This window comes from Amblyomma maculatum, chromosome 10, assembly GCF_055883805.1.
Source record: "Amblyomma maculatum isolate TAMU_Amacu chromosome 10, ASM5588380v1, whole genome shotgun sequence".
Lineage (NCBI taxonomy): Eukaryota > Metazoa > Arthropoda > Arachnida > Ixodida > Ixodidae > Amblyomma > Amblyomma maculatum.
Window position 1 is genome coordinate 49,729,135 of NC_139353.1, and position 26,657 is coordinate 49,755,791.

The following is a 26,657-nucleotide window of genomic DNA, read 5'->3' on the forward strand; positions in this document are numbered from 1 at the left end:
GGATGCGACGTGCCAGTGCTTGCCTGTCAAAGTTCCCACTTCCAGATTTATAATTTTCTTATAAGGCAGTTATTTCTTTCTTAGTGTATTCACTTTTGCAATGGATCCCTGCCGCGGCGACCGTTTTTCGATGGAAGCGAAAAGATAGCGCCCTTGTGCTGTGCGATGTCGGTGCACGTTAAAGAACCTCAGGTGGTCGAAAATTACGGCAGCCTCCGCTACGGCGCCTCTCATAACCTGATTTGAGTTGCTTTGGGATGTTAAACTTCATAACATAAACCAAACTAAACTACTTATGCAAGCAACAAACATTTTTGGTTACTTTATAGCTCAGGACTGTAAACCCCGTTATGGATTGAGCGAGCATCCACAAATTACCTTTCTTTAATGCCACACATGGAAATTCAACAGAAACAAGGGTTTTCAAGTAAGAAAAACGGCGCAACGTCGTGTACCTATAGCTAGCTTCGCTCGTTAATGACGTGGCACGCGAAATAGTTACGTCACGTTTAACGTCACAAATTTAAGTACCCAGGATTGCAAAGACGTCCTCGATAGTAGTGCTAACAAGCCTCGGTGCAGACTATGAACATCAAACGAGTTACACTTGAATTCTGAATTCTGCGTTTCAACACTCGTATATAATTTGTCTTGAGTCTCGTTAACATTTTCTGATCAAGTAGGGTTATCACCTGTTTCAAGGAACGCAATGCAGAGAGCTCGTCAGTTTTCAGCGTCGGCAGTGGAGGCCTGCTTCATTCCTTTTCTAATAAGCATCTAATAAGATGATCGATGACAGAGAACTCTTGTTGAGAATAGACTGTGGCATATGCGTGGTGTAGTTTCTTGTTATGTTGTCCTCTAACCTTGGTTCTACTCACGCCAACTGGAGCGACGCCCCATGCTTTCAAAAACCCGACGTCCGCACCATTTCTCGGCAAGCGGATTTATTGAGGCGAAAACCTTACTTGGCAATCTTTACGAAAACGTGTCCGCAAAGTATGCAAGCAAAAAATGGAAGCAAATATAACGTTTTATATGACGTTTCATTAAGATGAGACTGGTAGCCATGAATATGTATGCAAATGACAAGTGGTATACAAATGCTATGCCATGCTTAGTGATTTCATGTGAATCATATTTTAATCATGAATCATTTGTCATGAGTGAGTCGGATCGGAGATCCAATGTGCATGACTATCGAGTACATGACTTGTGTAAGTCAATCAAAAGTCATGGCCATGACTATTGTCTAGTCGTGACTCAAAAGTGGTGAGCCATGATACTCTAGAAGCTACTAAAGAGCAGCCAACGCACATGCTTTCGCTTTTCTTTCTCTCTCTCTCTCTCTGCAGTACTCTCAGTTTTTTGAGATGCACTTTCTAATTTAGGAACAGTCATGATCTCTCAGATTTGGTCAGGAGCGTCTTGTGATTTACGGTTTCAGTGGATCGAACAATTTCGTTGCTCCGATTTCGTGATGGACGTCCTTATATAGAGCGCTGAAATGGAGGAGTCACCGTCGGCATTCTCATGGCGACTGCGTTAAATGCTCCATTCTCCGGAAAACCGGGCGTTGTCGCCGTTGTGAACGAAAAATCACGAACATGTCTCTGGCAGGTGGTAGTTTGAAGGTGGCAAGGCCGGCACTTACTGACCGTACACTGTGAAAAAAGTCGCACTCTAGTCGTTTCTATAGCTTACACCCTACAGAAACGATGCATTGAGATAATGATGCACCCGTTTACTGGGTGCAGTAAGCAACACCGCACACAATAAAGAAGTGCGTCATTACCCCGATTCACCTTTGTTTTTAGAGATTTCTAAAGGGTGTTGGTTATAGACTCAAAATGTTATTTTATTTAAATAAAGTTTTTTCCTCCTCCTCCCCGATGCACCCTTTTTTGGATCTTTCTGAAGGGTGTTGGTTATAGACACAAGATGCACCTTTAAGGGTGCGATTTTGCTTACAGTCTTATCCAGATGCACCCTTGTTTGGAGCTTTCTGACTTTCTGAAGGGTGTTGTTTAGACACAGAATGCACCAGTACCCCGATGCATCCTTTTTTAGATCACCCTAAAGGGTGTTGGTTATAGACACAGGATGCACCTTTAAGGGTGCGATTTGTTTATATTCTAGGGTTGGGTGACATCACGAGCCCGCTTAACATGGCATGAGCTGACAACTGCGGTAGCTCCTTTGAGATAGAAATCGAACCTCCTAGTAACGCAGGCTTGGTTAAAGGCGGGCTTTATATATGGGCCAACTTAATACCGTATGCCAACCATATGCCAACCAGTGTGCACGATGTAATATAGGGACAAATGATTAAATTATGGTGATTAATGAGTAAAAGTACATGTGCGTGAGCAAGAATCAGTAAAGGGATCGCCGCAGACGGGAGCGATCAACGCGTATGCTTGGTGTGCTTAAACACAGAGCTTAACTAAGTGTCCGTTAATTTTTTCTACCATTCTGTATTCTATCGTTCGTGATGTTGAAAGGAACGCTTTCTGTCCGTACAGATTCGAAGGACCGAGCAACATGGTGTTCTTTTCTGGCGACATTCATTCACGGTATCGGCCCGCACCACATAAGGCTCACCCATTGCATAACAGCCAGCGACGCTGCCGGCGGTCTTATGACAATCGTTCGCTATAGATACTACAGCTGCAGTATAGATAGCTGATAAGCCGCGTGCGAAGATAGAAAAACCAGCATTATTAAACCTACGAATGTTTTATTTTTAATAACCGACTGACTACTTGAGCCAACCGACCGCTTCGGTGCTCGTTAAAGACAAAAGGCCACGTGCAACGCGTGCCGCAGAAACGACGCAGAAGTAATTTCCTACGTAGCCCCCATTCGCTCCTTGGCCAAGCCGCTGGCATATGCCCAAAGTGTCGTGTCTCTTGTGCGGAAAACAGCGGCTTCTTATTTGCCTTGCAGCTGAGTTCCGGTTAGATCGCCTTCTAATCTATTACGCCAGGTTTCTCCATGGTCATCGGGTGGGGCAATTTGCGGTTAAAGCCATAAACTTTGTTTGGTTTATAGTTAATAGGTCGCTTAACATTGCTTTGACCAATTACTACAACGACTTTTGAGCTTGACCTTTGACCCTGAGCCTGGTGTAATGCTCCGAGTTTTCGCTCTGTGCCTAAGTTTAGAAGCGTTAACACTCCCTTAACGTTTTTTTTTCCTAAGATCATGAAACAGCATGCTTTCAAGCCACGCAGCTAGTGCGCCAATGTTTAACAGGAATTGACGCACCCACATAGATGGTCACGACGTCACGTGTTCCTTTTGCATCTCTAGCTGACACATGTCCTCGTACGCAAAGTAACGACCTGTTCTCATGTCGCAGGTCATTCCGTTCTCCAGCCTCGAGGAACGGGGCGCGGACTGCAAAGTTGCCGAGTCCTCGCCCACGCCTGACGACGAGGCCATCGTCATGTTCACGAGCGGTTCGTCGGGTGTGCCCAAGGGCGTCATAGCGACGCACCGAAACCTCATCGCGGCCATGAATGGCTTCGGCGTCGTGTTCGAGCAGTTAAAACTGACCAGCACCGAGGACGCCTATATCGCGTACTTACCGCTCGCGCACATGCTCGAGCTCTCCGCCGAATCGCTCCTCTTCTGCGCTGGGGTGCGCATCGGCTACTCTTCACCGTTGACCCTCACTGACAATTCCACCGCGGTGGCCAGAGGGTGCTCTGGAGACCTGACCCTCCTCAAGCCATCCCTGGTCGTCTGCGTGCCACTAATTGTCGATCGTATACGCAAGGGTGTCAACGAGGTCGCCGCTTCGAAGGGGCCCTTCTTCAGGGCTCTGTTCGACTACGCCGTCCAATACAAGAACTTCTGGCTCGATCTTGGTTTTGACACTCCTCTTCTGAACATGCTGGTGTTCAAACATGTCCGCCTGCTCCTGGGCAACAACGTCAAAGTCCTGGCCTGTGGCTCGGCACCGCTGTCAGGTCACACGCGCAGATTCGTCAGGGCCTGTTTCGGCTGCAAGGTGATCGAAGGGTACGGCTTAACAGAAACTAGCGGCGCGGCAACAATCATGAATGCGGAAGACGTGAGCGCGGAGCGCGTGGGAGCCCCTCTTCCAGGTTGCTACATCCGGCTGGTCGACTGGCCAGAGGGTAACTACCACACATCGGACAAGCCCAACCCTCGCGGCGAGATCGTCGTAGGCGGCGTGTGCGTATCCAAGGGTTACTTTAAGAACGAAGAGCTGACACGAGAGTCATTCCGCGAGGAAAGTGGCATTCGCTGGTTCTACACGGGAGACATAGGCGAGATCTTCCCCGACGGCACGCTGAAGATAATCGACCGCAAAAAGGACCTCGTCAAGCTCCAGTACGGTGAATACATTTCGCTGGGACGCGTCGAGTCGGTGATCAAGACCTGTCCTCTTGTGGACAACGTGTGTGCTTACGGCAACTCGCTGCATACGTACCTCGTCGCATTAGTGGCGCCCAACTTGAAACAACTGCAGCGCGTAGCCAGCGAACTGGGCCGGGAAGTCAGCGGCACACTGAAAGAACTGTGTGAGGACGCAGAAGTGGCGAAGGCCGCTGCGGAGTCGATCATCGCGTACGCGCGAGCCAGCGAACTGCAGAAGACAGAGGTGCCCCTCAAGGTGAAGCTGTGCGCTGAAGAATGGAAGCCAGACAGTGGACTTGTGACTCCCACTTTCAAGATCCGCAGGAAGCCGCTGCAAAGCTTCTACCAGCACGACATTGACGCGCTGTACGGGTCGGGGGAAGAAAACAGAATGCGGCAAGTGTGACACAAGTGCGCACGTTTCAGCTCGCAGACAAATGTACCTGTGGCAGTTGAGGCAAAACACAGGCTGAAAATTTCAGCGTTGTCTTTTCTATCTTTATTTTGCCTGAAATGTGGGACAGTGCTGAGAACGCACGCTTAGGCGAATACATATTTTTCGTTCTAGAAAGCAAGGACTGAATAAAACTCTACAATCACTCATCCGCGTGAGTGCTTCTACTTTTGCGCGTCAAAGACAAGCGCTGTATTTGCCTTTGGACGGCCTCGATCCTCGGCCTTTAACGGAGGATAAGATCCTCGGTCCGTTGCCACAGCAGTAGACTGTCATCAAGGCCCACAAGGCATGGTGTTTCCTCAGAGGTACTAGCTTGAGTAACAAATTGTGACTGTGTTCATCTCTCCTTCTTTCTTACTTTTCTTGATCCCTTCATTCCTCTTCGTCAGTGCAGGGTAGCCAACTGGAACACCTTTTCTAGTTAACATCCCTGCCTCCCCTCCTCCTATTTCTTTCTCTCTCTCTCTCTCTCTCTCTTCAGTTGGTTGTATACTGACTTAATTGTCATGCTGATCAATCTACAGGTAAGTTGAACTGCCCGCTGACGGTACTGTATAAAAACGTGTTAGCGTTGAGGCTTCTATTCAGCAAAAACTCTTGTGTCGGCGTTGAGAGCGAAAAATCGCGAATAGGTATTCATGACATAGCGGGCAGGTGACATGGCTGGCATCCGACTGGTCGGCGATTTGTGTGACGTCACGAGACCACGTGACAAGGTAGAATCAGACCGGGGACCCTTGGATCCCGTGTCACACACGCTACGACTAGGATATGCAGGCTATATATCCTACGGATTAGTTTAAGCTGAGCTTTAGATCGGGAGGTCTTTCAAATAATGTGGTAGCTGATTACAGTATACCAAATTGCAGATAACCAAATGAGGAAATGAAAGGCGAGCAGCAATACGAGAGCGATTGACGCTGTCGCCTCATACCCTAAAATGCGGAGTTTATGTCACCCGACTTTTATGTTTTTCAAAGACTGCAGCGATGGCAGCTGCGGGCATTCGATTACTGGCAGTAAGGGCGCAAAATCTAATATGTCTGTCACGGCGGTTGCATTTCAGCGGAGTACGCAGTGAACGCACAAACGCCGGTGTGATGTGCCATGTTAGAACGTGTTGACGAACGTCTGATCTGTTTTGACGAAAAATACCTGGATCCGTTGTGAAGGAGATGACGTCGCAACCACGTCGTCTCGAGCGGGTAATTCAAACACCCTACGCAAGGCGATCACATATACGAATACCGATGACGTCATGATACAATTCTTCGTTGATCCAGAGGGTGGTGACATAATCCCACCACGATTGCGCAGTGCCTCTAAAGTAACCGTGCAGAAAGCAAAATGGTCTAGCTGGGAGAACCATTTTCCCTTCGAGTCATTAGCCAGGCGCGCCGTTGAAGAACGTTTATTCACTGTGATAGCTCAGAGGCTTTATCCGACCAACTCATACCGCATTGTTGGTAGCAAATAAAACAACAGAAATAAGTTTTAAAAAGAAATTGTGTGTGTGAGGGGGGAGGGGGGGAGGTGCGTGCGTGCGTGCGCGCAGTGATATCTCTAGAAGGGCACATGATATCGAACGGACCAATTATTTCTACCTCTGGACTTAGGCATGACCCGAATTTTATCACCGAGTGCTGTACTGAAGTACTTTAGGCGCAGCTTCCATTGTTGCCAGATGGAGCTAGTCAATAAACTCAATAGTGGTGCGCTAACGTTCGGAGCAAAAAACTATTTCTAGATGTAGCCCTCGGCATAGAGGCTTGAGACAGCTGGGAGTATAACAGTTGCAAGTTTCCATGAAACACGCTTTCACTGAAACGCTCTTATTGGGTGTGCCCGCTATAGATACAGTGAAATATGAACGTTCTTACACCACGTTCAATCGTATAGTCCGTGACAGACAGACCATGCAATCCATAAATATTTATTCTCGCATTAGAGGTGCCCCTTCGTGGACTGTTTTGGAACAAAATACAGCGGCAGTTCAAGAAGGGAATATTATGTGAAGCTTTTTATACATAGAGTTACAACTTTACATTCATATTAAGCAGAGATAAATATGAAACCGTCTAAAAACAGGCAAATATTCCTTCTTGCAACTGTCAGCGATTCAGTGTTAAAGACGGATCAAGCTTCCAGGCTCAATTCTAAATGAAAGCTTCATTGTTTTCCTTTTATCCCCACAAATTTTACAGCAGCCTTCATAATACGTGCTGCGCTACTTTCTGATCTTTTATGCCAAATTTAGGGGCCAGACAGCGTTGTGGTGCATAGCAAAGACATTTTAAAAATTCCCATTTCTGGCAGAAACTGCGGCGAGTTTCAGCCGACCTTGTAGATGTGACGTCTTGGTTTGCGCTCATACATATTCGCTCGGCATTTCCAAAATTTTGCGATTGGTCTTGGTCAATTCATTCAGATAGTGACCAATGCTGTCGCTTGAAATTGCCACTTTAGCGATCAATGCGCAAACGATTGGTTCTGTGACAGTATTCCCATGGCGTCATAGCTTGGTCTGCTGTGACATCGTCAATCGGTCAAATCCAAACTCGGTTTCCTGTCTCTTGCTCTTTAAAATACTCCTACTGGTTATTTTGTAAAACTTTCTTTTGTTTTGCGCTGTAGAGAGGAGACTCGGCAATACGATGCGACTGTCAACTGAGAATTAGAAGAAAAAAAACTGTGAGTTGCCCCTTAAAGCGACCCATGACTGCATACAGGACTCCCTCACCGCAAGCGACAGAAATGCTTAGTTATACAACCAAACGTCACACTTTCAACAGTTAAAGGTGTGCTTTTAATTCCTCATCTTAACATACAGGCTGAAGACATCAGGTTGGGTACAAAATGCGAAGTTTAGAGTGACCTCCACAAATACGACTGGAATGATGAATCGCGCAACGCCCTGTAGCTTCTATAAAGTTGACCAAATCCTCTCAAAATAAAAAGAATACTGAAGAAATTCTTTTTTTTTTTTTTAAGTGGCACGCACAGTCTCTCGGATGTTTGGTGATAAATGAAAGTTTCGCCTGTAGCGATGATATGCCGCGTTATAATCCTACAGAGACCAGTGTGACCGAAAGCAGCCGCTCTTATAAGCTAGCAAAAAACGCAAAATGATGCGAAGGTACCGCCATCACGGGCAGATTTTGCGACCAAAGTACATGCGCCGGCACAGCAATGCTCTCAACCGCGGATCTCGGGGGCTACTCTAAACCACCATTCACTTCCGAACGATGGCAACCCGTGCTTTTCGGTAACTTCGTCACAAGTGGCCAGGAGTTTGAATCGGCAGATGTGAAGACTTGCGGGAAAAAACTTCCTCGGCAACATATGAACCTTCCCCTACCGAACAAGAGTCAAAACAGCCAGCCGCAGAATAATTTTTTACTAATAACTATAATCAGATGCAGTATAGCCTTCAATGCACTTATATAAGTGCTGAAGTTAGCAGAGCTGCTTGAAACCTTCTCAACCTTTGTAGCGCTCCAATCTAGCCAGAATGCAGTTAATAGCCGCCGGCTGCTTCTTTTGAAATTTTCAAAGTCCGCTAACGCGGTTTGTTATCCATATCAGCTTGACCGGGGGCCTCAACCATGTGCTGCCCGGGGGCTGCGTGTGACCTCCGAAGCTGTGTGATGCGATCCGCCGGCTACGAAATTTTTTGTTCCCAAAACACGAGCAATGTTCACTATTCCCTTTTACCATCGAACTCGCTTTCCAACTGATATCAACTAAAATCATCGTCTCCAGGCGGTACGCATGTTCTTTGTGAAAATGAGGAAAGGCTCCTTAATCTGCTTGAACTCCGGACGGACGTCTCCTGTTTTTAAGAACAAGGCGCCGGACGACACGCCCTCTCATCTACAAGTCTACAATTTTTTGTTGTTGCTTTTTTTGTTGTTTTTAGGATAAGTGACTGTGGTATTTAGTAACCGATGTACACTTTCAGTAGCTCTTTCCGAGCAATCGTGATGTGGTCTCCGTCTGGTATATCTAGGCAGAATCGATCACGCCCTGCTTTTCTTTTCGACGAAGAATAAGATGGGTTTGGTCTGGGAACGACACCTTTTGGTTTACTTTCATTAATTTTCCTGCTACTTCTCGATTCTATTTTGGGTTACCTATTATTTTTATGCACCTTGTTGTCAACACTTGTTTTTAATTATTGTTTATATTATTATTTTTGTTAATTTCTGACTCATGTCCCGCGAGGTCCGAAATTTCTCCAATGCGGCCCGCATATCAATATGAGTTTGAGAATACTGAGGTGGGCGGATGAGATTAAGAAGTTCGCAGGGGTCAAGTGGATGCAACTAGCACAGAACCGGGTTAAGTGGAGAAATATGGGAGAGGTCTTCGGCCTCCAGTGGGTATAGTCAGGCTGATGATGATGATGATGATGATGATGATGATGATGATGGTGATGATGATGATGATACTGAGCTAGATAGACGCACCGCACGCTTTCTGTAGCACTGCCTCACCCGCAATACATTAGTGGTGCGGGAGGAGTCTGTCTTTGGACTCCATCTTACCTTATGTAGCACTGCCTGACGCCGACAATGCAACCGCGGGTGCGGAAGGGTGTCAGCACCCTTCACCGTGAGATTTTCTATAGTTATCGCAGTCTCCTTGCTGTAAGCAGCATTGGCGGCCCTCTGCCCAACGTGCCATTCTGAGTATGCAAGCGGAGCTTACATGCATATCTGGCGGTGGAGTCGCAGCACCTGCAGTGCACTGACTCCGCCGCCAGTAGGTCGCTGGCTCAGTCGGGTTCACTGCACGACGCAGATATGAAACTAGCGCAACTAACCAGGACACAGAAGACACACGGACGACATGCCGGATGCTGCACGACTACGAGTCTTCATTGTTTTTTCCAACGAGCACAATATGTCAGGCCTTTTATGAATACTTCCAGAAATTTCTAAATGGACGGACTTGGAAATAAAACGGCAAATTTTGGAGGAGCAGACGTTAGTTACTGCAAAAATAATTATAATCAGACAGATAACTATTTAAAACTCATTAATGAACTTCTCATTTCAGTTTGTTGATTAGGGGCAATTATGAATTTGAAAGTATGGACAAGACAATTGATCAAAATAGGTCGTTCCCTAAAACTCCTTAGCGAGAAACCGAAGCAAGCTTCGCATGAGTCTTTGTTTGCTGCACAAAATTCTAAACAGTTCACTAATTCAGGCACCTTGCACATTGTGCATCGTGTATCGCACCCACATATATCTCATCGCGCTTCGCATCCGTTTCAGATAACTCGGCCTGTTGCTCGCACAAAAACGTTTTCAGAATCTTTTTTTCCCCGAGCAATTGTGCACTGGAATGCCCTTTCCAAGAAGTCGCCGGCCTTTCACGCCAATCTTCATTTGTTGAAGCCGTCAGAATTAATTTTCAAACACAATGACCTGTTCTTGTATTTTTTAATGTCTGTTCTCCCACCCCTCATGTAATGCCTCCAGAGAGAGGTCTTTAAAGAAATAAAGTGATGTGATGTGATGAGGCGCGCTGCAAACGCCGTGTCCTCCGATGACGAGTTGCGATGTCTACGACGCCCATTTCCAACAGGTTGCATTGTGCAATACGTCAATAAGTTTCTTTTAGCTTGAACGCTTGGTGCGGTAAAGGAGTCAGCAATGGCGTGGTCGTCGTTGTCGACAGTGGTTAAGCAGCTATAGCATAACGCGGAGGTATTGATATCTTTATTTGATTTATTCACCATTCCGGCTTTTAAAGGTTAAAAAAAAATTTAAAGTGAAACGCAGAAATTACATTGTTAGCTATCACCGATGTTGGCTATTTACTCAGTACGCCTAACGTTTCTTTGTCTCTTTTTTTTTCACAATGTTAGAGGTCTGGGGTGAGCAGATGAAATACTAAATGCGACTAACGAGAGATTATTTTCATCCCGTGTGGCAGGAAAACAGCGGATGACAGAGTACTTAGCAGCTGAAATAACGTCCGAAAAAAAAAAATAAATAAAGAACTTCGTGTTGTCAGTAGAGCTCGGTGCGTTAAAGAGCAGGTGGGGTTACCTTTTGCATTAATGATGTCGCCTGTTGCTTGCTCCACGCGCTTGACGGGCGTGTTCAATAACACCCCTACTAGAGGCCGCACAAACACTTCTTCCTTCTTCGGCTGGGTGTATCTACTGACTACTTCGATGGCTGTACACAGATACATTAAGGCTCAAGAAAAGCTAATAAGCTACAGAGTGACGTTTCCCACTTTCCTCGTGGCCATGCCATTAATTTCTTCGCCACACCTTGTACCTGAAGAAGGTAAAAGAGTGCCGAATTTAGGGGCACTTTGAGATTAATTTGGCTGCGCACTCTGCGCACACACCAACGCGATAATAGCTGTCATTCTCGACACCTAACACAGTTAAGGAAAGAACTACTCTTACTATTCCCTCTCCCACACAAAACGAAGCCGAAGAAATTGTCATCGCCCCATAGCCCTATACAACAACATCCGCATTGGCACTTCAGGTATGTTCACAGACTCTCAGGCAGCTGTGTGTCGGCGTTGTACACGTGGCCGCATTCACCATCATGCCCTTCGATTTATCCCCTCCCCTCGGAGGACCTCGACACACATTACATCGTCTGGGTCCCGGAACATGCCGGGATGCCAGGAAACCAACGCTCGAACATATACCGACACCCACGAAAGGCTGCTCCCGCTGTATTCATTTGTACTCCGAAGTCAGAGTACAGTAACGACCTCAGAATTCACTCCCCTGCCTCACATCTCCGACGCACTACGAAAAAGGTGTCCGTCAGTGCCAGCTGTAAACTAATAACGTTCCCCTATCTCCACATTTTTCACAAAATTGATCCCACCCTTTTCGCTTCGACCTTTTCGTTATGCGATGGTCTCATCACAACACATGAAAATGATTTCGGGATCCCCACACTACATCGCCTTCCACATATCCCACACGTATACGTGGGCAGTGCGTTGACGAGTATTACCATGAAATATCCGCTTCAACACTTCAATTCACTCTATCTGATGACGTGAGAAGTGCCTCTGACTTCAAAATAAGCAGTTAAAAAGAAAGCAACGCCGCAATAACTGTCTCGCTCTTCGCTAAGTATGGTGAATGGGGTTTGGCATACAAAAGCAGTATACGTGATATGAAAAACTCCTCTGGGTCCTATTATACATATATTTAGGTGTCCGATCTAGACGTGACTAAGCTTTGTATTAGAACGTAGTGCACTATCCCCGTGAAACCAACTGCGAGCTGTTGAGAGTCAAATGGTCCATAGTCTGCAGTCATACATCGTCTTAAAGAACAGCTATGATGTTTGCATCAAGGTAAACAACTGCTTCACGTAAACGATAGTGGTGCAAGCTCTCGGTAAGTTGTTATTAAAGACGATCTATAGGACTTGTTCACTGACACTTTCTTCCTCAAGCCAATAATTAGAAAGTTGGAGGGACACAATCCCCGCCATTTAAGGCTCCTCTTGCGTATCCTATTTCGCGTATATGCACTTGTTACTTGTTTGACCACTAATTTCTTAACTTGCGGATCTGTTATATTCCGCATGCTCATTACCATTTAATCTTAGTACCACAATAGAGGCTTTTATCAGAGCGGAGACGTACTAAGGTTGACGTATACTGGTTTACCGGACCCTAACCACGCAGGCGCAATGGCCGCGAATGCACCCACCGATATATATAGATGGGTGCAATATGTGAACGCGCGTGCGCATGAGGAGTCCGATAGCTGATATATGTCCATGTTTGTATGTCCCCGGGAAAGACTTAGCTTGCCGGAGATGTACTATATTTGACGTATACCGGTTTACCGGACCCCTCCTATACGCAGGCTTAGTGGCCGTGATTGCTTCCACCCATGTCACTGTGCGTGCGTAGGAGGGGTCCGGAAAACCAGTATACGTCTCTGGCCAGTATGTACGCCAGCACGCCTCCGGCAAGCTAAATCTCTATAGAGACATTTAGCTTGCTGGAGGAGTCCTGGAGTAGGCGTATACTGGTTTTTCGGACCCCTCCTGCGCCCGCGCAGTGACAAGGGTGGAAGCAATCGCGGCCATTGCGCCTGCGTATAGGAGGGTCCGGTAAACCAGTATACGTCTACGCCAGTACATCTCCGGCAAGCTAAATCTCTGTATTGTGTGAAAGACCGCCTTGTGTAAATGTAAAGTCTCTGCAACCAACTCCAACGGCCGTGCCTGCGTGGCCTAGGAATAGCATATCCGACTCGGGATTCCAGGTGCGCTGAGGCAGCTAGGGCTGAGTTCCCATCTCAGAGAAGCTTTTCCCGAACTGACAGCTGCTGGCAACTCGAATATACCACGTGGTCTCGTGATGCTACACAACATGCCAGCTGAATTAGTGTCCGCCCACGTTACCTGCCACCTATACCATCTGTCATGCTCGTGGTATTTCGCTGGCACCGATAGCGAAGCCGAATTTTCTGGGCAACGGGGCATGTAACGCTATCGCATTAAATATTCGCTAGTTCTTTACAAATTAATGAAGTACGGAGAACGAAAAAGTACCATAGACTATAGGCCATGTGACTCAGAATGATTTCACTGGGTTTGACAAACCGACTTATTTAGAACCTCAATTGGTTACATTTATTTCGTTGGTTTGATTTGGTTTATGGAGTTTAACGTCTCACTGCGGCAGGCTATTACGAGAGACGCCGTAGTGGAGGGCTCCGGAAATTTCGGCCACCTGAGGTTTTTTAACGTGCACTGAAATCAAACAGCACACGGACGCCTTGCTTTTCGCCCCGATTGAAAAGCGGCTGTCGCGGCAGGGATTTGATCCCGTATCCTTGGGCAGTCGAGCGCCCTCACCAGGGCACCACCGCGGCGGGGCACATTTAGTTGAGATACCCGATATATGCAGGCACGCAGGTCCCTCAAATATGCTAGGGATCAAGCAGTTCGTGCAAGAGGAAGAATTTTATAGTTATTTTTTGCACTTAAAGGGGGTCATGGCACCAATTTTAGAATAAAATCTGTTCATTGCACCTTATTTCGGATGTGCGAAGCAACTTTATTCCAAAATAAATAATGCATCTAGGGCTCTCAAATTTCGGGAACAGAATAATAAGGTCCAGTATTATCTGCCAGCATGACCCCTTTAAGTTGGAAATGTTTATTGCTTCGGTATTACACGTAAAACGTTAAAAAGGAACACATGATGCTTGGGACTTATAAGTATGAATTCATTCATAACTCAAGTTCTGGTCCCTTTCGTTTTGGAGGATCCTGTACATTGACATTGAACAGGCGCTCACGGGCGTTTTTTGAATGTCGCCCTCAAAACGCGGACCGGGTTGGATATCTCGCATCCTCCTGCCCAACAGGTGAACGCGAGACAACTAGGGCGACGACTCGCAAGAAAAAAAAGCGAATGTTGAAATTATATACATCGACAATCCATAATAACTTCACATATGAATCTTTGCGGCACCGATCTCAGGCAGCCGTGAATGTTTACGTCGCTAAATACCCATCGCTTGAAATCACCTTTTTCATACGACTACCAGCTACACAGTACACATGCGCACTTTTGCACGGCCCTGGGAGTGTCACACCAGTTGGAAAGAAATTGCCCAGTTTGTGGGAGCGGAACGCGGGGTCTAGCGCGCTCAACGAGCTCGCTTCTTTGCGTACATGACGAACAGGATCGTTTTAGCAACAACACGCAAACTTCTGGTGTGCCATCCTCTTGTGCGCTCCAGCTGCGCCATGTTGCCGACAGGCGCAAGTAATAGCTACTAGCGCGCACACGTGCGCCATTTCGCATGTGTATACAGGTAAGGTGAAGGACAGACAGAGGCCATCCGTACATGTTTGCAAAGCTTTCTAAAAATGCATGGAAAATTTGCTTTCAGAAAGCAAATTTTCCACGCATATACATCGTGAAAAACTAGAAGCGCTCTACTGCTTAAAGCAAGGTCGGGGAGGTTTAGAAGGCGAAGCCACGGAAAGGAATTAACCGAATGGTTGGCGCGTATGCAGAGAGTGCTACACGTGCGCAAACAACTGAGCAAGTTTGACCAGAACGTGGAAGTATGGTCCGCGTCGCACATCGACGCAGGCTTTCAATTTGAACTAGCTGCCCACAAATCTAACCAGCCAATTCGTCACTTGCGTTAGGCAGAACGACAATGGACTATTAGAGCTATATACATATATATCAATAAAGTTTATTCTTCTCTCTCTCTCATGAGGTTGACCACCTCTGTTCGAGACTCGTTTTTCAGGTACCGATCGCTTGGCTTCGGTCGCGCTGCACTCACGCTGCTGCATTGTTTTTTTTTTTTTCCTTTTTTTTTTTCAGCTGGGCGTGGCACGCGCTCTCCGCTGGCTTGCGGAGGTGTTTTGTTGTTATTGTTCCTGTTTGCAGTCTGAGAATTCAGCCCTCGCAGTAAAGACACATGAAATGAAGGGAATAAACGCTGAATCAAATGGGTACTCCAATTGGATTTTCTGGCAGTAGTGTTTTCCAGTTCACCAGTAGAACCCGACAAAATGTACCCAATTGAACCAGACCATTTTCAAATGTGTGTACCGTGCAGCTGTTTTAAGTAGCAAATATTTCTAAAATGTACATCTCCATAAATTTGTAAAATAATGGCAGAAATATTTGGAAAACTTGCAGTACTAAGGAGCACGTCAAATCACGTGACACGCAAGGGATCCAATTACGTTGCCCGTTTGAATTCGGCAGTAGGTTTTGTCTTGAATATGATAACATGCTTTTATCCCCCGTAAACGATGACGAAAGACAGCGTAAATGTTGCAAGGCAAATATAAAATTATACGTGGCGGCGCCCCAGGCGTCCACTCCAGTTTTGGTTATGTTCCGGCTCAGGCACTTCGTGCGTACTCGTATAATTTTAGACCTGCGGCACCTGAAAAACGAGCTCGGAACAGCAGACGCACCTACCTTAAGTGCGTACTGAATGAATATCATGACTCGGCACGCAGCTGCGAAGTATTTTCCGCTCCCCACGCGGCAGCAATCACGAAGTCTCCTCTTGCGTCCTAGTGTGCATCATCCTATCCTGCTACGTAGTAGGAGAAAACCGTTTGAATTCAACCGGCGGGAACAAAAAAAAAAAAAAAAAAAAAAAAAAAACTTCTTATCGCAATATCTTGGCGAGGTAGGTCACCGCCGCTTGCGGCGGGGATTGGCCTGCTACAGAATTTTTATCTGTTGTAGGCCGTCATTGCACCCGCCACCCCTTCGGTGGTGGACGATGGCCGTTGTTGCGGCGCGCGTCTTAATCTCCCTCTTTTCTTTTCTTTCTTTTTCTCTTGTCTGCACGAGGCAGCGGAGGTGGCTCAGCTTAAAGAGCCAGTAGCAGGCCCGTGCATTTTCTTTTCCTTCTTCCTACAGCCACAACAACATCTCGGCAATACGATTTTTTGCTGCCGGATATGCGGCGACAGTGTCCCCAAATGCCGTTTATTAGATTTTGATAGCATGTTTGGGTATCTTTATAGTGTCCCTTTAACGGCAGACATTCCCAAGGCCTGCGAAGGGTCTTAATCAGAAGAGCGTCGCTTTTGAATGCAGCAAACTACTTAATAGGGAACCCAAGCATTGCAGGGTGGCGCTGCGGGCGTTAGTGAACAGCGCCCTCTCCGGCCAACGCCATGTAATTGGTCCGGCAGAGTGAATAGCTCGCCTGTAGACTTTCCTGTCTTTGCGGCTTCTGCACGCGGAAGCAACTCGCCCTGCGCGTGCTCGTTTGTCGCTCGCGTTGTTAAAAGCTGTTTGCGCGCGCGCCCGCCCTGACCGCAGCCTACTCGCTTTGCGCGCGCTTGGATTTCCGTGCTGAAAGAAAGCTGTCTTGCGCGCACGCTCCTGCTTCTTCTTTTCAAACTCTCGCTTGGACAAAATGGTGTTTTAAGAGTGTGTAGCAATGTACACGCCCAATTGGACGAAGTGGTGTTTTAAGTGAGTGTGTAGCAATGTACACGCTTCGACGTGGTTTTATGAAAACAGCAGACTGTGGTGGCTATTTTCGCAGCGCAAATGTCAAAAAGGGAGAGCTGCTGTTGAGCAGATTGTAGAAGACAACGCTGTTGTTGTGGTTCTCCTCTAATTTAATGGCACATTAGAGGTGTGAAGGCTAAGTTTGTGTCGCAGGTCAGCGACCACATCGTGTACGACGTGGAATTAGAGGCAAGTATTTCATTTTTATTATACCCATTTCATTAAGGCCCAGATTTGTAAGGCACATGCAACCATTCGATGCGCTGTTTGCTTCAATTTCTGAAGAGCTTGCAGATGTAATCTAGTTGGTGCCTATGAACTTAATAAAATATACGTAGGTTCGTTCGCATCTTAGGCGCGCTTTTCGGTATATGCCGATATGTTAATTTTGATGCCGACTGTCGTGCAATTGTATGCTCAGAACATTTTATACGTAGTTTCCACCTGAATAGAACTTTACCCAGTCGTGGATGAGAGTACTGTAATCATGAGTTTCGGGCATACGAAGCACGCTGTCATGTTTTTTTTTGTTTTTTTATTTCGTAGCTTCCACTTTTGCCGAATTTTTTAAAGAGCGCTTAAGACTACTTCGTCGGAAGCACCTGGGTTGGATCATTCTCATGGCCCTCGACAGCTTTCCTATTCGCACCCGAGCATTTAGAGCATTATTTAAAAGAATAATTGGTTAGTATAACCTTTATTGCAGCTGGAACAAGGAAAACATTCGACAGTATTTCAGACACGTTTTAATATTCATATGAATTCAATTCGGAAAAATGCTTAGGTTTCTGTAAGCCTTGGTCCATCTTAACTGGAACATCCTGCACACTGTGTCCCCGATGTCGGGGTATGAAGGCATAGTCTACAGTTAAAAAAATTAGACTACCATGTGAAAAAAATAGGTCTTAGAGAGTTCTGATGGGTTTCTCAATGCCATAGCTCGGTTAATTTGGGAAAGGAGCTTGCAACTGAGACAAGAAAATACCTGTGAAAATAGTCACCAGTTATCTCTTTCAAGCAACATTGAACCCATTAAAACTGAGCCAACAAGCACCCAAAGCCGTACACACATGGCACTCTGGGGGCGGCAAAGTGCTGTGCATGTACGGCTGGCTTTTAAGCAACAAGACCCGATACAGTCATCACAGAGGCTTCAACATGATGTCATTGAGCAAGACGTGTTTATTCAGGCACATCAGCAGTTCATGCATCAGGAATCTTCTTTTTTTTTTTTTTTTCACATGCATACAGCGGCATTCATATCACTCTTACATAGTTTATTTACAGGACTGACTGAATGTGATTATTTACATGGCGATGAGTGCTTCCTTTCCCTTTGTTACAGGAAGCTGATGAATGATTACGGGTTGTGATATGGTACTTAAGCCTGGAATGCCTCCGGTGGTATGCCACCTCGGACCTGGAAAGTGAACCAATAAAGAAAAAAATCAAGGCCCCACAAATACAACACGCAAGATGAATTCCTTGGTCTTTTAGTATTATTAAGCCCAGAAATTATGACACTTCAGAAATGGCTAACAAGCCTTCAAGTGGGCCAGTTCACTGATGTTAATTGCCCATAACTTTCAGATAAGGTCGTCATGAAGAGTATACATACGGTTAAAATGACAAGAGCCTGTAATGATCCACAAAACTGCTCCCAAACAGTCACGCTTGCCAGGAAATTCTTTTTTAAAGTTTGCCTAAAACTTATGCATGTTGCAATTGATGCAAAGAGGACTCAGAAATACAATTCACATAGATGTGTGACCTCTCCAAGTTGATAAAAGGGGCATTTAAAAGAAGCTTGCAACCACTTACATTGATCTCGGAGAAGACCGTGAACGCTTTCTGGACGTTCCAATCGCTCTGCTCTAGACACCTGAGAGAAATAAAGAAAACCCAAATAGTTCAAATTAGCAAAAGTAGCACCAGAAGGAATGCAAATGAAGGAAGCCGACAGTCAGGGAAACCAACGCAAGAGCAGAGGAACAGTTTTTTTCATAGGTTCATAGCATTCATGAGAGATTATGAGCTCAATATTCAGTGCATGAACGATAATACAGTCAAGCCCAATTATAATGGTCCCACTAAGACGAAGGCTCATTGATCCCGAACAAGTCCGGTGGGACCGTCAAAATATACATTAGGGCTATGGCGCTCTGTCTCGGCTACAACGAACCTCTGTGAGACTAGCCGATCGGACACAGTGAACGCCTTGGTGCTGCGGACCACTTTCCACATGCTGAGATCCCTCGATCCTGTGCTCTGTAAGTCGCGACAATCGGCATTCCCGATTCCCCCGCGGCATCTTGCCCAAGGCATGAGGGGTGGCGCAGACGCAGCAAGCGGCTTTCCGGTTTATGTGTTGCGTCATCTTGCTGGAGGAACGAGAAGCGCTCCCAGATTATCTTTTGCGCTCCTCACTTGCCTACGTGAGCAGAGAAACTGGAATGTTACAACGCACCTGACTGGGCGAGTTAAAGAGGGACAAATATCCACAAATAAATGGATCGCGGGTAAGCTGACACAAGGTATCGTTTCAGTCGTGTTTCGAAGAACGCCTCCATGCAATGCCAGAGAATGACAATGAAGAAGTGTAAGTTATGCAACGGCTGATGGGTGGCACTCTTTCACGGTCACAAAAGAAAAAAATAAATAAATAAAACCGCCCACCTTTCGGCAAATGCCCTATTCATTCGCGTCTGGGCACACAGCTCTGTGATCAGCCTGTCCCGATCGTTGGACGCAGACGGTGGCGGCGTTGTGGACGATGTCACCGGTGTGTTTTCTGGCGTGGGGTATGCCTGCGGATGAAGTCACCAGAGAAGTAAGCAAGTCTTCAGGCGAGGAAACTATGGTGCGTAAAAAGACTAAGGCACACTGTTCGTCTCACGAATGGATGAATAATCTGTCCATGAAACTAGTTTATGATAGAAGGAAAACAAGCTGGAAGTAGCAACCTTGACTGATCCTTAACTAGCCTCGATTAAGTAAAACCAAGGCAGTTAACGTGTTCTGTTGTGCAAGTAATCTCGGCAATACCATCCTATCCCTGTTGGGGCCCAAGCAGAGCTGTGCAATCAGCAAAAGTTTTAGGGCGAAGCAAACTGGAATGATAAAAGTGTGAACAGCGTTAAATATTTTTTGCATATTTTAATTAATAATAAATTAAGGAAGAGGTCTTGTGCAAACCGGGGCCAGAAAAAGCAATTTTGTTAGAGGTGCGCAAATAACAATTTCCACATGCAAATTGAATAAGAATATTGAAAGCTGGTTAAAAGCAAAATAGCTTCAAATAATTTGAAAGATTAGTATTTAGATATTTGGAAATCAGCATTTATTGGCTACAGCTGCAAAGCCTACAAGGCATTAAATAGGAAAGAAGGGGTCATGTAATATAATTTGTTCAGATAGAAAAAGGAGTTTAGCGAATGCTCCTGTGAAGTATTGTAAGGTGCTACTACCTCCTCACTGGAGGAGGGGGGTCAAAGGCACTGACAAAATGCAATGTGATGGCTCCCAAAATGAACAGAAGAGCAGTAACCCAGGAAGAAAATTTCGTCGGACTGCAAGCCTCATGACCGGACCCAAACGCTGTCAAGAGTCTTGAAGGCATGAAAACGAAAACCGCTCCTTTAGGTGCTCCAGAGTGCGTGCTTCACTACACTACCATATATATATTATACGTTCGGTGGAGAGGACTGATTGCTTGTGCATGTTTTCTAGTTTTAGTAAGCAGCTTTTCATAGTTCCTTTAAGCCCGCTTCCGTGTACACTAGTACGGCAATCTAAAACAAGATGATCGATGCCAGCCGGGCTCAGAGCCGATTTTCGACTGCAGCTAGACACTGACACGCTGCACAGAGCTGCGGTTTTGTTTCATGAATTGTGAACGCGCAGTGGTGGCAGCCTCTGATGGTCATGAGCGCATTACCGCGGAGCTTTCGCCGCACTCTGGCCATCACATCTTTGAGGAAAGAGGAATCTATCCGAGCGACGTGACAAGCGCAAGACACTGCTGTCTGGGAATGTCTCGACGTTCCATAGCCAAGTTAGATCAACTGGAAATTCATCATTTCTGTTTAGGAGCGTTGAAAATAGTCTGAACAGCAAAAGTGAGGTGTGAATCGAGTAACAGGTACTATTTGAAATGTACTTGAAATCTCGAACATTTGCGTAGCCCTAGTCTAAAGCACTGAAAGACAGGAAGCTGGAGGAATTTTCTAAGAAACAAAGGCCATTGCTGCGCTGGATTTCTTCGTACATAACCGGCTATGGCAATTAGGCACTAAACACCAGGATAAGGATGTTTGCGTGTTACTGAAGCTAAATACTTTTAAACGCCTTAACTTGTTTAATATTTTCGCTCTGAGAAAGAGGAGAATCCGTATTTTCTGCAATGAATCTTGTAAGACTGTCTTGCCCTTACTTCCCGATGCTTTGCAGATGAAAATGCAGTCACGAACACGCATATAACGAATTATTGAATATAGCGAACTCTTTCGAAATATTTTTGACAAACACATGTATTTTTAACTTCCCATAGCGAACGCGGTTCGGCATAAAACAGATATTACGAACTTCGCGACGCCAAGCACTACCTCACTTTAATAGCAGGAGGCAGGCTTTGTTGCACTGTGTGTGTTATGCGGCGCAGCAAACGTTCAGGATTACCTCGCAGGCGCTGACAGCGCCACAGATGCCACAGACAGCCTTGGGAGCTGACAGCCGAAGAAATCTATGGCCTCCGAGATTACCCCCGGGTGCCTGTTTGTGCGCACGCAGGTGACCTCGGAGGCCATAAGAAGTAGTAAGGTTGAAAGTTGGGCGAGTTGAATCTGGTTCATTTTGAAGGTAGCGCGAAAAACGAGGACCAAGAGTAGAAGGACACAACAGAAATCGTTTGCATCTCACAATCGCTGACAGCACCGCTTCAGCAGCGGCGGCAGCAGCACGATCGAATGTTTTTTTCCTTTTTGCACGAAGGAAGGAAACAACTTGCTCTTTTGGTTTTTGCGCCATTCGCATTTTTTTATTTTAGTGTTAGCAGCGGCGTAGCCGTCGTAGCATTCGGCGGAGGCTGCGTCGGTCGTCGTGTCGAGTGTGGTGTGCGTAGTGCTGTGATGGCGGTAAACGTGAAAAGAGTAGAACTGACGTTAAAGACCAAGCTCAAGATAAAGGCAGTTTACGAGAGGAGACTGATTGACACTCTTCTCGTGAAGCTTCTTATGAAGCAGGACTTGAAGATCAACTTGCTGGGAGCATAAAGCGGCATGGGACAGCCTGAAAGGCGAAACGATTGCCAACTACTTTCGGCACGCAGCTTTTGTTCCAGCAGAGGCCCGCACATCAAGTGACGATGGGGACGAAGCAGAAGCAGAGCTCCGCGAGCTCGATGAGGTGACATGCCCGCAACAATGACTGTAGAGGACTTTGTAGGCGGCGACGACATCGCGGCGACCACGGCTGTACTGATGGACGCCGAAATCGCTGTGGAAGTTTCTGAACATCCCGCAGACGAAGCTCAGGCTGACCGTGCAAACGATGAGAACATTCTGACTTCACAAGAAGCGCTTGCTGCATTGGATTTAGTGCGCCGCCACTACAGTGCTATTGAGAGCAGTGGGTTTGCCCTCGTTGAGCGTTTGCAAACTGTGGAACAGGGCGTGATACGGAATGCGATCAACACAAAAAAGCAGGCCGCGATAACGCAGTTCTCTGCGCGTAAATAAGCACCCTCTGAGTTGCTGTGCCTTCTCTGATTGAATTTTGCTGCTCTTGCATAGATTTTCTACGAAATTTTATATTATGAATTATGGATAGAGCGAACTATTTTCCGATTTTTTAACTGTTCGTTATAACGAGGTTTCACTGTAAAACTGTTTAACACACCAGTTCTACCATATCACGTGTACACTCTGGTTGCTCGACTATGAAGTGTGCAAGGTGTGTGTGCGCACGCAATGTTAAAAACGATAAAAAACCACTTCGCCTCAATACAATGTTCTTTGCGAGTGCAGGACTTTCATTTTCCCAAAATGAGTTTTAAAAAGTACCACTGGTGACAGAAGTAGCCAGAGCATGGACCCGGCATTTTTCGCAGCTTTCGTTGAGCGGGGGCATAATAGATTTCCGCAGCTTTGCAGGGGGGCGCTGCAGACAACAGTGAAAAGCACCCTCTCCGGCAGTGTCCAGGTAATTGACCGGGCAGGCCGGTTCCCCCTCTCATTGAACAGCTGTGTGAGTGGTTCTTGAAAGGGGTCAGTTCTGCACGTGTTGGGCTGCTGCAGATCTGTTCGTGCAGTTGTGCACTTCCTCCTTGGTGCTTGAACATTTACGCATGCGCATGCTACAGGGAATTAGGAAAATTTGGCAACGCAAACGCGAAAAAAAAAAACTAGCGGATCATGTCCCCCTCCGTGAGGCAAATTGACGAAAATGCCATTATCATAACGGCGCTTTTAGTGTCGCAAGTAATTAAGCGGCAAGATAGTTTACAACGTGGAAAGCAAATATTATTTTTAACCTAGTCATCTTCACAATGCACAATTTGATTCGATGGCTCAGTGTGGTGCATGCAATTTCGCTGATGAATAGCTTGGATTGTGATTGTGATTTTGTGTGCTAATAATAAGAAAAATTACCCTTTTTTTAAACGCAAATTAACAGTCCTGAAGGCGATATGTGAGGCTGAAGAGAAAAACGAGACCATCCACCGAATACAGTCGAACACGGATATATCGAACTCTAAGAGGATCGCGAAATAGTTCGATATATAGATAATTCGATATACAGAAATCGCCTTGTGACGGCACTTACGATGCGAAAAAAACGATACCGTATTTGTCGCGTAATCAACCCACTCCCATGATTAACCCACCCTCCACTTTTGCACCCGAGAATTTGAAAAAAAAAAAAATGCGTTGAGGCCAGCTCGCTCACATGCAAGCGACTGAGCGATCTCAGCGACGAGCGGCAGCGACAGAGCGAAAAATTTTCAAACTTGTTGGAACTGCGTCCCTCTCGCTACTAGAGCCACCGCAGCAGCTCAAAACAAGGTTTCTGTTACGGCGGCAGAAATCGCGAGCATTTTCGCTTGCATGTCGATGGCGCGCGTAAGTCCGTTTCGGTCGTCTCATCCACAGCTCAATGGCAACGTGCCAAGATGGTGCGCAGCGATAACGTCGGGGCGCGTTTATCTCTTGATAGCTCCTGCGGTGGTGGGGAGCTAACTTGGCAGAGTGCCCATGATGGCTTGATGGCTTGATAGCACAAGCCTGGTTCGATTTATCACGCCGCGCTTGGGGCGGGCGTCATAATGGGAGCAGCTGACTGCGTGCTTTCGTTGATTCATACATGCAAGGATAAACAATAAAAAAGACCCGCGCAAAAAAAATAAAAAATTGCCGCTTTTTAACGTCCGCAGCCGCCATATCTTACGCTACGCCGTGCGTACAGCACAACGATAAGAGAGGATGACTCTCGCAAAAAAAAAAAAAAGAGAGAGCTGCCGCTTTTAACATCCGCAGGTGCCATAGCCACGCCAGCCGCACGGCGCACGCAGAGGGTTCGCAACACACGCTGGAGAAAGCGTCTGATGTCTGTCTGAAAACGGGCTGAGCTGGCTTGGCACATGCGTAGCGCATGCTGAAGGAGAGAGATAGCTAGGCAAAAGAATGGGCACACCCACGCACATGGCTTGCAAACGTCATGTGTTGGCGCGCGGGAAACGATAACTGCAGATGCGCGCGTCTTTGGGGAATGGGTGCGGCGCTGCCCAGACTAGCGTCGCCGAACTGTCCCCTTTCATTCCTTCCGCGCGTGGCTTGAAAACGTCAAGCGGCAAACGGCCAAGGGTGATGCGATAGTCTTTGGAGAAGGCACACTTTCTAGTGCTTGGTGCGGAGTTCGATATATCGAACGACCTGTGAAATCGAGTTCGATATATGACGCGGCTTTCCTATACTTTTACATGGGATTTTCAAGGGGATATTCCGTGAGTTCGACATAACCAAAATTCGATATATCCGGGTTCGATATAACCGGGTTCGACTGTATGTCTATCAACTGCTTGCTTATGGTTAAAAGAAAAATGTCGTAAGCTTGGTTAATAAGTGCCCTAGAGATAAGCGGTTGCTTACTTATTTAATGCTATCACAGCGTATGCGTACCCCTAAGACAACTTATCTGTAGAACCATCGATCATAAGCGAATGCTCACTGATGTGGATGGCAAACATTTTGATTTTTCAAAAAATTTTTTTGAAACTGCATCAGCCACATGAACCCTCATCAGTAAATAACAATAATGAAGTAAGGCTTAATTAAATGTTATGATTCCATGCAAAAGCTTGGTAAGTAAATGTTTCTGCAATAAATAATGCCATACTTTTTCAAATGGATAGAAGTCTGGTCTAGTTGGAAGCCGTTCATGGTAAAAAAATTGTGGGCACGTGTCCTCTTTGTCTGTACTCGTAAATTGTGACAAAAAAGTTTCATCGCGAACATTTTTTTTTTTTTAGCATTCATGGCTATGCTCTCCAAAGCAATAGCATACAAGTAGCAGTAGCTAATGCACTTGCACGGTTATATTCTGCGACAAGCATGGTGCTGCTGTGTGCTTTTAATAAAAAGAATGAAGAGGAGCCATTCCGAACCACTGGAAACAATTCTTTTCTTCCCTCTCTGAGCGCCGTGGAATGCCAACCAGACTCGCAGTGACCAGCAACATCTTTTTTGTGCACCCGTGAGGCGCGTGCACACAATGAAGGAGAGCGTGCCAGCGGCGCGAGTAGCACGCATACCAGTTGGGACGTGGGTGGTTCAATGCGCTCCCCGGTGACGTTCCCAACCAGTAGTTCAGAAATGACCGCCAGAGGAAGGAGGCGGCGCTGGTGCAGTGGGAGCAAACTTCAGGTGCACTCCCCTATATGATCTTGAGCATGCGTGTTTTGAAAGCAAGCATTTTTTTTCTTCCACTTACTTCCCAGTTTACAATGTGTTAACTATGCAACCTCTCCTATAGCGAGGATGGGTGGCCCGCTTACAAATGCCTTGCTGCTGCAACCTTGACGTGGCCTCGAAATCCAACAGAAACCTGTAACCTCCCATTTAACACTTACAGTTCCAATTAACCATTTGGCTGAATTTCTGCAGTGTGGTGCTTATCGATAAAGAAATCGGCGCACGCCACTCCGTGTAATTTACCCTGGCGGATGATGCAGCTGTTAAAAAGGCGGCCGGAAAAAACCAAAACCCCCTTTGCTAATAGCTGAAGCGTTCAGTGTGGCGACTAATGCGATGCAAACATGTTCTGAATCTTACCTTGATCTGCTCTTCCGTTCCTCCCGTAATGAAGAGAGTTTCGTTGATGATAGAAAACCTGAAATGGAGAGTCCTACGCATCAGAGTCAATGCATGCGGCAAAGTGCAGTTGCAATGCGTATCACAAATGGCACTAACATTCACCCTGAGAAGGCTGCCATTTTGCTGAAAGTTCGATGCAGCTAGTAGAGGAATACACAAGACGGTGAAAATGCCGTCAGACAAAATCTTACCCGGCGCCTTGGGGGACGACAAAGAAATTCCTCGTGAAACTCCTGAGCGGCGGCAGGATGAGACCCTTGTGCACTACAACGCAGAAAAAAAAAAAGGCTCTGAGCAATAAGCGAAGAGCACTTCATCGGGAGGACACAGAAATCCGAGCCAAAGAAATTCTCACTCTCCCTAAACTCTAAAACACATAAAAAAAATTGGCAATTGCTTCTGCACCA

General features: G+C 46.3%; 2 protein-coding genes across 4 annotated transcripts in view; one reads left to right on the top strand and one right to left on the bottom strand.

Moving 5' to 3' along the window:
• The window catches only part of LOC146176348 (long-chain-fatty-acid--CoA ligase 4-like), a 56,484-nt gene extending 51,489 nt beyond the window's left edge, over positions 1–4,995 (top strand). For all 3 annotated transcript variants that reach the window (XM_084582694.1, XM_084582695.1, XM_084582696.1), the window contains exon 3: positions 3,365–4,995. In XM_084582694.1, the coding sequence (XP_084438820.1) occupies positions 3,365–4,798 (1,434 nt within the window). In that variant the 3' untranslated portion in view covers positions 4,799–4,995. The remainder of the gene's footprint in view (positions 1–3,364) is intronic.
• Positions 4,996–18,101: 13,106 nt separating this feature from the next.
• The window catches only part of LOC146176349 (nuclear RNA export factor 1-like), a 44,945-nt gene continuing 36,389 nt past the window's right edge, over positions 18,102–26,657 (bottom strand). The window contains exons 20-24 of the mRNA XM_084582697.1: positions 26,442–26,514; positions 26,209–26,266; positions 19,559–19,689; positions 18,704–18,764; positions 18,102–18,302 (exon numbers count right to left, since the gene is read on the bottom strand). Coding sequence (XP_084438823.1) covers positions 18,264–18,302; positions 18,704–18,764; positions 19,559–19,689; positions 26,209–26,266; positions 26,442–26,514 — 362 coding nt within the window. The 3' untranslated portion in view covers positions 18,102–18,263. The remainder of the gene's footprint in view (positions 18,303–18,703; positions 18,765–19,558; positions 19,690–26,208; positions 26,267–26,441; positions 26,515–26,657) is intronic.